The sequence below is a fragment of the Panthera pardus genome, unplaced genomic scaffold, assembly GCF_024362965.1.
Source record: "Panthera pardus isolate Hobbes unplaced genomic scaffold, ASM2436296v1 HiC_scaffold_13, whole genome shotgun sequence".
In the NCBI taxonomy this organism is placed as follows: domain Eukaryota; kingdom Metazoa; phylum Chordata; class Mammalia; order Carnivora; family Felidae; genus Panthera; species Panthera pardus.
Window position 1 is genome coordinate 25,510,588 of NW_026526688.1, and position 12,253 is coordinate 25,522,840.

Consider the following 12,253-nt stretch of genomic DNA (forward strand, 5'->3'; position numbering starts at 1 on the left):
CTCATAAGCTTTAACAATTTGGGAACAATATGATTGAAAACTCGTGGGTTGCTAATAAGTAGTGGTACAAGTGTTATAACTAGTAAGCACAATCACACTATTGTAATTATCGTCCCTTGTATAATTAAGTTGTCAAAGTTGATGAGAAAGAGGATGCATGCTGTAGAAATCTGGAGACTCAGGAGATCAGTGTGGGCTGAAAATGATTTCATATAAAAATAATTATGATAATAATTAGCATTCACATGATACCTTGCAATTTACAAAGTGCTTTTACAGCATTATCTAATTTTGCAAAGGTTATGAACTGGCCCTTAGATACTATGTGATGCCAATAGTAAGCCTCCATGCCAAACCTTGAAAGTTAAAAGATGGCATTTAGGGGATAGTGAGAAAAGAGAGGATTAATACTGCATTAAAAAGCAGAGAATCGGCCAAATTCATTGGAAAGAAATAGATTTCAGAAACTCAAAAACGTATCTTGTCAAAGAAACATTTGGCCCATATTTTGATTTCATGGTGCTTGGCACTTTTTTTATTCTTTGGGGGAGAGTTTTTGATGTGCAATTATAATTATGAAGTTTGCTCATTTGGAACCAAAAGATTCTCAAAACCAGGGGACAGTTGAACCCTATTGAGAGGCAAAACCTAGAATGATATGATGAAACCACCTAATGTAAGTAGAAGCATAGTTAGAGGGGAGGTATGAGGAGATGATTAATGTTTCCTTTAAAACTCAGGTATCCATTTCCTAGAGAATCCAGACTGATGTGTAGGATGCCGATGACAGCCATATTTTCCTTCCCAAACCCACAGCTAAAGGTTGACCTTTCTCTGTCATAAACGGCCTCATCGAAAACCTTGACTTAGTAAAACACAGCGAGTCCATCAAATGCAAATGTGAATGAGAATTTACTGGAAGTTGAAAAGACCTCTACCTGCCACCCCCCCCCCTCCTTCCCTCGCTTTTTTGCCTCCTGCTCTGCCTTCCCCTTCACAAGTGCAAGGTTACCTGGATTGCCCGGGAAGGAGACGTCTATTCAAGTTATTGAATAGACGAACGGCCGAGCATGTACCAAGTCAAGTTATTGGATTACACAGGAAGCCAGAATCATCTAGATAGCCACGAAGGCAGCCCGGGCGCTGCGCGAGCGTGTCGCTGGCTCATTTGTAAGCCTTTCCAGATGTGGCAGCCGCGCGCGCTTGGCGGCGGTCCAGGAGGCCGCCTGCAGTCGGCGCTTCCCGGGCCGCAGTGCGAGCCGCAATGCCGGGATCCTGAGGGCGCAGGGCTCGCCGGCGGCTCGCCCCCGGGCCCGGCGCGCACGCAGCCCGGCCGCCCCGCGCAGCGACGGCCCGCAGCCGCCGGAGGACACCGGCGGGAGGAGAGCGGCATGGTCGCGACGCCAGGGCTGCGCTGAAGTCCCTGGCGGGTGGATGGGGGACCCCGAGGCCCACGTGATGGCTCGGCCCCTGAGAGCCCCTCTCCGGAGGTCCTTTAGCGATCACATCCGAGACTCCACGGCTAGAGCCCTGGATGTCATTTGGAAAAACACCAGAGACAGAAGGCTGGCAGGTGAGGGGCGAATGGGGGAGGGTGGGATGAGAGGTATTAAAAGGAAAACAGTTCCATACACGGACGCAGATATTAACTCGGATAATTAATGATCTCATCGGCTGGATAAAGTTCCTCCCTGCCGTGGCAATGATTTCCATCTCCCTTGCTCTGGTATTTAGCATTTCTGGGATGTTTTTTTCTCTAATGCCTCTCTGGTTTCTGGTCTGATTATTTCTAGATAAGGTTTTATGAGAGGTGTGTGTGTGGGGGGGGGTTCTTTTAACCTTGGAAAGAGAAGCAAGGTCGTTTTGAGTGTCAGGAAAGCAGTCGTGATGAGCAGCTTCAGGCAGAAGCACGGAGCTCTGCTGTGCTGGTGGGGGTCCGCCGTGGGGCTGGTCTGGCCCGAGGTGGCCTGGTCCCTGCAAGAGAGGGGCCTGGAAGGGCTGTGTGTCAGTGGAGTAATCTGCCCTGCCCTGTGAGAGCCTGCTGGTATTTCCTCTGGCAGCCTGGAGCTGCTCTGAGTTCCAAGCGGGTGTCAGGTATGCTGGAGGCAGGCGTTTGAAATATAATAAAACACAAATACAGTGGTGCAATTCAAACGTACTTGGGCTCATGTGACACCAGCCAAATGGCAGACTGTGTTTTAAGGGGTACACTAAAGAAACAGGAACTTCTGCCTGATCCTGGTATTAAGAATACGAATTGATATAATATAGCATTTTGCAATAAAATAATCTTCCTGAATTCAGGAAAGGTATCCTAGTCCTGTTTCATGGCTCCATGTTGTTTGCTCTGTAAGTCTCTGTATTGATATCATCTATGTGAGTGGGTCAGAAATGATATCATCTTAACCTTTTTGGTTAATCCAGTTGTTTTTCATATCCGTATGAAGTTCTGAATTGTTAACAATATTACAAGTGGCCTCCAAGTGTCAACAGATTTCTGTGCTGTGTGTTATTGGCAAAAGGTCATTTGGCTTTCACCTAATAGCCCTGACATGACTTGAAGAGGGGAAATTTAAGGTTGGTGATTGTGATAAGACAGATTATGAAGATAACATGCTAGTTATATCCCCTTATAGGCTGTAAGCTCGTCCTAAATGCTCGTGAAAATCTTTCTCCTTGTTAAACCAGATAATATTGCCCAGTATAGATCAGAGTAAACAATGTCAAGTCTAATCAGAAAGTAAGAGAGAGAGAGAGCAAAAGATTTTAAATTTAACCATTTTATTATGGCTTTAGGATAAATCTTTAGCAAAAGATTTTAAATGTAACCATTTTATGATGGCTTTAGGATAAATCTTTAGCAAAAGATTTTAAATGTAACCATTTTATTATGGCTTTAGAAAAATAAAACCTTTAAGAAACCCAACATTCCAATAAGTTTTTTTTAAGCTGTGTTATCTGGTGATAACAGTTTGCAATTGGCTAGAGGAAGTGTAAGAACTAAGATATAGGAGTATAAAGTCTACAACTATAATTGGTTGGCCCTTTCAAAGCAAAAGTGTTTCCTTCATTGTTGTCTTATTTGACAAACCCATTGTCACAAATGGAAAGGTTCCACAAACAATGTCTTACTAAAGGTAACACAAAAATATCTTGTGGTTTGGTGTTTTGAGAGTAAGACTAAATCAAACATTCCTGCTTCCCCTTATATTTTCATAAATGATGAGGTTTTTGACAGCTATTGGCCTCCTAGAATAAGGATATTATCCCTGGAAAGTTGCTGCCTCTGTCTTGTCATTCGTCTGTGTGTGTGTGTGTGTGTGTGTGTGTGTGTGTATTTGCCTATGTGTGTATACACACACACACACACACACACACACACACACACACACAGAGTCTCTATGTGGCCAAAAATGGAGCATCTTAAAGAAAAACAGCCACTTAAAGAAAAATAGTTACTTTTTATATGTGAGGAAAATTAAGCATTTCCACAGCTCTAACAGCAAACGGGATTTTAGCTGTCTATGTCCACCCAAGAAAGAAATTCTTTATGTTGCATAGTTTTTCTTTTTCTTTTCTTCTTTTTTTTTTTTTTTTGATATATATTGACCTCTTAGGCAGTTTGCACAGTAGCAAATCCAGGTACTATACTTGAAAAGAAAGAATTTTGGCTACCACAACTGACTGATTACTGGGGACCTGGCCCTTTTCATGCCTCCCCTGTGCTTGGCGCATGGATCATGGCTCAATCAATGTTTGTCGGATGGAGACTGATTTGGGGCACATCCAAACCTCAAGAGCACTTACTTCTCTTGTTCCCCTTAAACTTCTCCTGTGCACCCAACCTTCCCACTGACCAAAGGCTAAATAATACTTGTCAATTATCCACAAAAAGTCACTTCTCTAAACACCAGATACAATCTCTACTGTGTATCATACCACTTTGCCCTCTGTTGCAGAATGGAGGGAAGTAGAAAGTCCAGATCTCCTGCTTCACTTTATGTTGTGAAATTAATGAAGTGTCATGTAAACAAGGTTTCAAAGCCTCTGAAGAAAATGCTTCTTTTAATACTACCTGAAATGTTATTTTCATGATGATCATTACTTTGATTACGTTCATCAAGTTTCTCAAAAAGTAATCGGAGGTTTCAATTTCTTCCAGAGATTTAAAGTGTTTGGCCATGGGACAAAGTCTTAAGGTTCCTCGTTGGGTATTTTCTCTCTCAGTCAATCGATCAATCAATCTCTCTGTCTCGTGTGTATGTGTGTGTGTGTGTGTATCTCCCTCTGTGTGTGTGTGTGCATGTGTGTATCTCCCCGTCTCTGTGTGCATGTATCTCCCTCTGTCTCTCTGTCTCTCTGACACACAAATATACACACTCGATATAACTTAACAGTTCCTAGTTCTACTCTCCCAAATGATGTCCTGTGTATGAAAACCATCATTTACGTTTCCTTGCCTTAAAATCCTTATATATAAAACAGGGATTCTGCCTGTTATTTTTAAGGATCCCTGTCCCTATGTAAACAAAATACAGAATCGTTGCTGGGAAAAGACCTTCAAGCTGTAAGGGTGATGGAACACACCGTCTTAATCGCATCCTCCTTCACATGGAATTGCCTTTTTCTGCCCAACCACAACCCACAGGGTTTCTCTTACTCCTGTTCCCTCTACCACCAAGCTCACAGGTACACAGTCTCTTTCCTGAAAGCAGAGGATGGTGTCTACTTTTCAGGGAATTACAACTTTGAGGTTAACAGTGGTGATGGCGAGAGTAGACAGCCCTTCTCTGGATGAATTGTGCATCCGCCATAAACTCTTATGTGTCCTCTTGGCGCCTGTACTGCCTCCTCCCTCCCGTTGGGTACCCAGACTTCGTGCCTTTGTGGTGTATTTCATTCCTGAAGATCTGCTGCCCCTTAATCCTTTCAAATAGGGCTTCTTCGTATTTTTTGTGCCAACGGGTCTTTTTTGCATCCTAGTGAAGCCTGCAGATCACATCTCAGAATGGTATTTTTTGGTGTATAAATCACATCTCAGAATGGTATTTTTTGGTGTATAAATAAAACACGTAGAATTATGAAGGAAATCATTTATAGTAAAAGATAGTTATCAAGGTATTCCAAACACAAAATTGTTGTGTGGTAATAGAAAATGAATGAATTGTATCATAGATGAAGATGTTTAAAATATAGGGAAGTAAATATAAATTAAATGTTTCTTAAAGATACCAGTGTGCAGATTGTTATCGTTAGTTAGAAAAAGAGCATTAAACTGTGTAGTAGTCTCTGATTCATCTCCTTGTCACCAAACATTATAGATAGAACACTGGGGAGCAAAATCCACATCTGGGTCGGCAATGTGCAAACTTTTAACTCTACTGTTTGGTGGCTGAATGGGGCCAGCAACGATGTCATGCGAACATCTGTGGAAGTCGATTGCACAAAACCACAATCGTGTGTGATCTGGGGTGAGTGTGATAACTCCCAAAACTCTAGGGTAGGAATGAGTGTAAATGATATTTTGTGATAGCTGCACCAACTGTAATGTGATATGGAAAAGTCTGGTTTCTATTGGGGACAAAGTCACAGGGACAGCTAATGACATTGTGTGCGAGGCAGGGGGAGGTGACAGTTGGTCAACATTCATAATTGGAAGAAATGCCAAATTCCAGTTACAGTTTTGTGAAAATAAAAATGAAAATTTTCCTCATCCAAGTTAATGGACGTCCTGTTCTACCCTTAGACCCTGAATTAAGAATCCCTACCATATCCTCACTTCAGCTTCCAAGTACTTCCAGTCAAAAATTCTCCTAGACCGAAATGCTGGGCTCTCATACATGAGATGGCTGGAATTCCTTGATGTATATTCGACAAACTCCGCAAACAAGTTTGGACTGATGTGCCAATAAGACTGCCTCTAAGGAAAAATAAAAGACACTAATATTCAGACTAGAAAGAGATAGGGAAGCTAAAAGAAAAACCCAGATGACACACATGCACGTAACTTCATCGGTTTGCAAAGTGGAATGGAGAAATAGACCAAAAAGAAATTAAATAAATTGGCCTTTATTTCACAGAATCTAATAAGGTAAGAACAGCTCACATAGCGTAAATCACACTGATTGTTTAAAAAGTATTCAATATAGGGCACCTGGGTGGTTCAGTCAGTTGAGCATCCGATTTTGGCTCAGGTCACACACGACCTCATGGTTTGTGGGTTCGAGCCTAGCATCGGACTCTGCTGTCAGTGCAGAGCCTGCTTCAGATCCTCTGTCCCCCCCTTTTCCCCAGGAAAATTTAGGAAAATCTCAATCCAAGTGAGGTTCAATGGACATAGAATAAATTCAACATGAGGTTGGATCCCCTGGGGGATTCTGTTGACTGTTCAGTATCTTCTATCTTTTGTGAAATAGAGTTTTACATTTCACCTGACTAGGTCTCCAATTCATTAGTAAAATGAAAGTCTGACGTGCTCTGTAGTACATTGGCTCCCAATTCAATGGGGCTTCAGGAATTCTGGCCCATTTCCCATGATGGGAAACCACAAACACTGACTCCTGTGAACTGTCTTCTGCTCATTGGTTCACAGAGGAAAGCAAGTAAGGGCATATTTAATGCCTTTTAACCAAGAGTGATGTATGCTTCAAAATATGCAGGTTCCTCTAGTAAACAAAGACTTCCCTGGGTGCATGCAACGCTATGTTAACATTTTAAAGGGTTAGAGAGACAATCATTAATGGTGCTTCATGAGACCCTGTCACATTTCTGGAGGGTAGATGCAGCATGTATCTATTAAATTAGATATTACTATTCCAATAAAAGAGGAGCATGTTGATGTCAAGGTCGGCTCTGATGAGAGAAAACCTAATATATTGGCTCAGAGAGCTTGCTCTGACATCAGACTTCTGGGTTTGAATCCTGGGTCTTGCACTGGATAGCTTTGGGCAAGCCAGTCTGTTTCTTACCAATATAAAGAGGATGGTCATAGTACTTATGTCATAAAATTGTTTCAAAGATTAAATGAGCCACTGTGTAGAGTGCTTAGAGGAGTCACTGGCATATAGCGAAGCCAGAGTGAAACTCTATCAGTTTGGTTGTTATAACCCGACTTCCCTTTTCCCCATGCCCTATGTCCTTTGAAGTTTCAGCCTGCTAGCATGACATCACTATAATTTGTCTAAGCCTTTTGGGCAAAAATAGTTCAACCAGTCCAAAAATATAAAATGAAAGGTAAAATGTCAATGGCAAGTGGACTTTATTTCCTTACCTCTGGAAGAAAAAAACAAAAACAAAAACGAAAAATCTAACGATGACTTCTGTGCAGATCTTGCTGAATTGCAAAATGGAATGACTTGAGAATAATTGTTTTTGCACACTGATGAAGAAATCACTCCTTGCATGGCTTTGTCGGGCAACATATACAATATCTGAAAGTCTTCCCAAGCGAGTTGGAACCTGCTTTGAAAATTGCTATATAGATGGAGCCAAACATGGAATAGAGCACCAGCACGAGCAGGCTGGGGTTTCAAGCACGTGGCGCAGCTGTGGAATGGGAAAAAGTATGCTAAATGTCAAGGCTGCCACTTGAAAGGGATATTTGGGCCACCTCCCTTCCTGGAGCAAAACTTCTGCAACTTTCTTCATTTAAAATAGTATGTATAAGCTGTCTGAGTATTTTGCCAAAGGTCCTTATAACTATAATAACAAAATGTGCCCAAAGTCAAAGGCATGGTAGAAGGGATATATTATTTAGTTACAGGTATGCTTAAGGATCTGAAGCTATATCATAAAACCAAAACTTTATTTAAAAGAACATTCTACTGGAAGCTCTCTCTATTCCAGAGGAATTATTAAGGTATAGTTTGAAGTTAAACTTGTCATTGTATACGTTTTTCAATCTCTGATTATAGTCACTTGCTTTTAATAGTTATCGTTCTTTTTTTTTTATTGAAGCCTAGTTGCACACAATGTTACATTAGTTTTAGGTGTACAACATAGTTATTCAACAACTCTTTTTGTTAGGCTGTGCTCCCCACAAGTGTAGCTACCCTCTGTCACCATACAACACTATTACAATACCACTGGCTATATTCCCTGTGCTGTACCTTTTCTCCCCATGACTTATTCATTCCATAACTGGAAGCCTGTATCTCTCACTCCCCTTCACACATTTTGCTCATCACCCTGCCTCCAGCCATCTGGCAACCATCAAATTGGCCTCTGTATTTATGGGTCTGTTTCTATTTTTTGTTTATTCATTTGTTATGGGTTTTTTTTTATTCTACATATAAGAGAAATCATATGGTATCTTTCTCTGACTTATTTCACTTAGCATTATACCCTAGATTCATCCTTATTGTTGTAAAAGGCAAGATCTTATCCTTTTTTATGACTGAGTAATATTCCATTATATATATATGAATATACACATTTATATATATATGTATGTATATATGTATAATATATGTGTGTGTGTGTGTGTGTATATATATACACACACACCACATTTTCTTTATCCATTCATGTATGGATGGACACTTGGATTGCTTCTATATCTTGGCTTTTGTAAATAATGTTGTAGTAATCCTAAGAGTGCATGTCTTTTCAAATTAGTGTTTTCATTTTCTTTGGGTAAACACCCTGTTGTGGAATTACGGGATCATATAATATTTCTATTTTTAATTTTTTGAGGAACCTCCATATGTATTCTACAGTGACTGCACCAATTTACATCCCACCAACAATGCAGGAAGGTTCCCTTTTCTCCACATCCTAACTAACACTTGTTATTTCTTCTCTTTTTGAGACCAGCCATTCTAACAGGTGTGAGGTGATACTTCATTGTGGTTTTGATTGGCATTTCCCTGATGATTAGTGACGTTGAGCATCTTTTCATGTACCTTTTGGCCATCTGTGTGTCTTCTGTAACTGTCATTCTTGAACAAAGATGATATACCATCCAGGAAGCACATGCTGGAATTATTTGTGTATGATGATGAGAGGAGTTTGCATTGATCCTCCTGTGCTCTTTCCCTGTTGCTTGTGAACAACCACCTAGGCTGAGAGCTCTAAAGGCATTGTCTTACTTAATCTTGAAATAATCCAGAAAGGTATATGCTACTATTTTTATTCCCATTTAAGTATTTTCTTGGCATTACCTTAAAAATCTATTAGTGAGTATCCATGCACAGAACTCAGAAACACCCAAATCTATCAGTCATTACCAATTAATCTCACAAATATTTATTGAGAGCGCATTGTATGCAAAACACTGTGCGAGGTAATGGTTGACAATAGGACAGATGCACTGTTGCCTGCCAGCCATGAATATGACACCTGAATTCTACCTTTGAACTCGAGAGGGGCCCTACATGGGAAAGTGACTCCACTGTAGTGAGGAAGAATAAACAGTGTCTCTTAAACACCGAGGGCTGTCTAAAACTCATCACTGATTTGTTCTTTAAACCACTGATTCTCAGGGAGATGAGGGAAGACACACTGGTAAGGGACAGTATCAGAAAAAGCATATGCAGCTTTTAAAAATCTGCTCGATGGATTTATTGTTTTCAGAGTACAAACTGCGTCTTACAAAATGCTGAAGATAGAGAGGGGAAGCATGAGTGGGAGGGACGGGACATGAGTAAAAAGATTGTACTTCCAAAATGTCATGGAGCGATAACTTTAATCATTTTTTGAAGATGATATGCTGATGTTTTCCAAAGTTTAAGTATCCTAAAGTATAAAATATGTCACTGGCTAAAATAGGGTGCTCTTGTGATTCAGAAATCAGAATGAAAATTGGAAGTTGTACTTTAAATATCTCAATTTATGGCGGAGATCACTCTCAGATTTCAAAATACGTGGGCTGTAGAACTGAAATTGACTGTTGCAAGTCTTCTGTGATTCCACAGAATTTCTTAGGGAGTTGAACTGGAAACCAGGACATCTTCTTTTTTCCATCATAATTTGATGAATTTCCATCATAAATTGAGATATCCATATTGCATTTTTAAAGGAAAAGAAAAATAATGATGGGTGGGTTGTATTAAAAATGTAACATAATTATTATATTATTAAATGTTACCAGTAACCAAAATTATGTTAGCTAAGCAATAAAAATAGTTAAGGAAATAGAATTCAATGATTAAATAGATAATTATAGCGAAGCTCCATATAGAAGATGATCTTTAAAAGTTCTAGTCCATTTTGGATCAGTGACATCCTACAGTGCTTTTGAGTAGTTTGAAAATTAATGATCACCTATTCAGTGAGTTATTAATGAAATCCATGAGAAAATTACCAAAGAATATAAGAATTTACATGAATACTGCTTTTATTAGCTTTCACATTTGTAATTAAAGCATATTTTGAATACTGACAATATGTTCATGTATCGTGGCCTCATTTTCTCTTAGGGGTGATTTTACTAGTAACTCCAAAGAATCTAGTTAATTTCAGTTTCTCAGTGTGACCAGGTAGAGAGGCTGAAGGATGAAAGAAAGCAGGAAAGTTTTTAAGAATGAATGTTTCACTTTCAAATAAGAGCCTTAGAGAAAGAGAAAGTATGGGACATGGCTCAGACACTGAACAGTCAAGAAGGCAGACAAAACATCCATCCACTGATGCAAAGAGTAACAAAGAGGGGTTTTGTACTGGATGGGAATAATCTTTTATTAAACTACGAATTAGCTAATATTGGTTGTGCCCTGACTATGTGATAGACAGAATGCTAGGAGGTAGAAAAGACGCAAAGGTAGTAACTGTGTCTGAATTTCAGTAGTCTAGAGTCTATTTGGCAGGAAAAAGTGACCTACAGAGAAAACAAGATTCTAAGGCCTGATTCGACAGGTACCATAAGGTATTTGCTGACCAATCAGTACTGCCCTTCCCTCCCTCTCTCCCTGTCTCCTCTCTGCAGCATCAATTCACCTCTGGTCCAAATGTATTATAACAATAGGATATCCACACTGTTTTATCACCACTTGCTTTTCTGTACGGTGTTAGACTCATGCTCATTTGCACTCGCGTGAACATTATTTTTACATTAAAATTTCCTTGACACAACTACCTTTTAAAGTCAAAATTATCAGGACACCTGGGTGTCTCAGTCGGTTGATCATCCGACGTCAGCTCAGGTCATGATCTCTCGGTTCATGTGTTCGAGCCCCATATAGGGTTCGTTGCTGTCAGTGCAGAGCCTGCTTGGGATCCTCTGTCCTCCTCTCTGTGGGCCCCTTCACTGCTTGTGCATGCATGCACGTGTGTGTGCATTCTTTCTCTCAAAAATAAACATGAAAAGAATTAAAAAGTCATGGCTATCACTTTTTCGCTATTGCTCACGGCAATGGAAGCATTTGAATCATTGCAGAAAAGAGTCTCTGTGCCACTATGAGGATGTGTTAGTAGTGACGCGTGTGTGCATGCACATGCCAGGAGGGTGGTGTGAAGGTGAATATGGGCATTTCAGGTTGAAGTTGTTTTGCAGAGTAGCATTGGTACTTTCAGTCAGGTAAGTTTTTTGGATGTCCCTCAGTGTTTGAAGAAATTCATACACTAGTAACTGGACTGACTCACCAAGTTGCTCCCTCCACTGAATAAAACTTTAAAAAACCAAACAAAACGTAAAGTACTCCACTATGATTTTACTCCACTTTACCTTAGGAAGCAGTAAGGTTTGCCCTCTTAGAAACAGTCATTGACCTACATCTTGCATTTAGCATTAACTCAAATGTGTTCCAGATCTAAAGTTCCATAAAGACTCGTGAGTGGCAGCCAAGAAGCAGAGAGCGCAAAGAAGGCATTTTTGTGATTTGCCAGGATTCAGACCCTGACTCCTGATTATTTGACAGTAAAAATATCTTCATGTTGAATTTGATCCTCCATAGCAGGACTTTCTAATCAGTAAATTATTTCAGTCAAAAACTGAAACACTCTCAATAAAAAACAAATTAATGACTTCTAGACAAAACCACCAAGACCTAGTGAAAAAATATGGCATATTACTGCTTGGTAAAATCTTGCTTGGGGATCTCTGAACATTCTGATGCCATATATATATCACTTTTCTCTCTCTGTCTTTTTTCAGGCATTTATTGACAGGAGCACATGTAGGCAATTTCAAACACATGCAATTACACACACACACACACACACACACACACACACACACACAGGCACATGCCTCAGGAAGCCATAACTTCAAGGAACTCCTCCATAAAAGATTGAGGATTCCTGATTTACAGGATGCTGA

The 12,253-nt window shown here is 40.1% G+C and overlaps 1 protein-coding gene across 8 annotated transcripts in view; it reads left to right on the forward strand.

The window, feature by feature from the left end:
* DLC1 (DLC1 Rho GTPase activating protein) overlaps positions 1 to 12,253 on the forward strand; it is a 557,617-nt gene that overhangs the window by 373,334 nt on the left and 172,030 nt on the right. For 2 of the 8 annotated variants that reach the window (XM_053900922.1, XM_019466769.2), the window contains exon 1: positions 1,312 to 1,573. The exons of the other annotated variants lie outside the window; for them this stretch is intronic. In XM_053900922.1, the coding sequence (XP_053756897.1) occupies positions 1,435 to 1,573 (139 nt within the window). In that variant the 5' untranslated portion in view covers positions 1,312 to 1,434. Of the gene's footprint in view, positions 1 to 1,311; positions 1,574 to 12,253 lie in introns of those variants that run through there. 8 annotated transcript variants of the gene reach the window in all.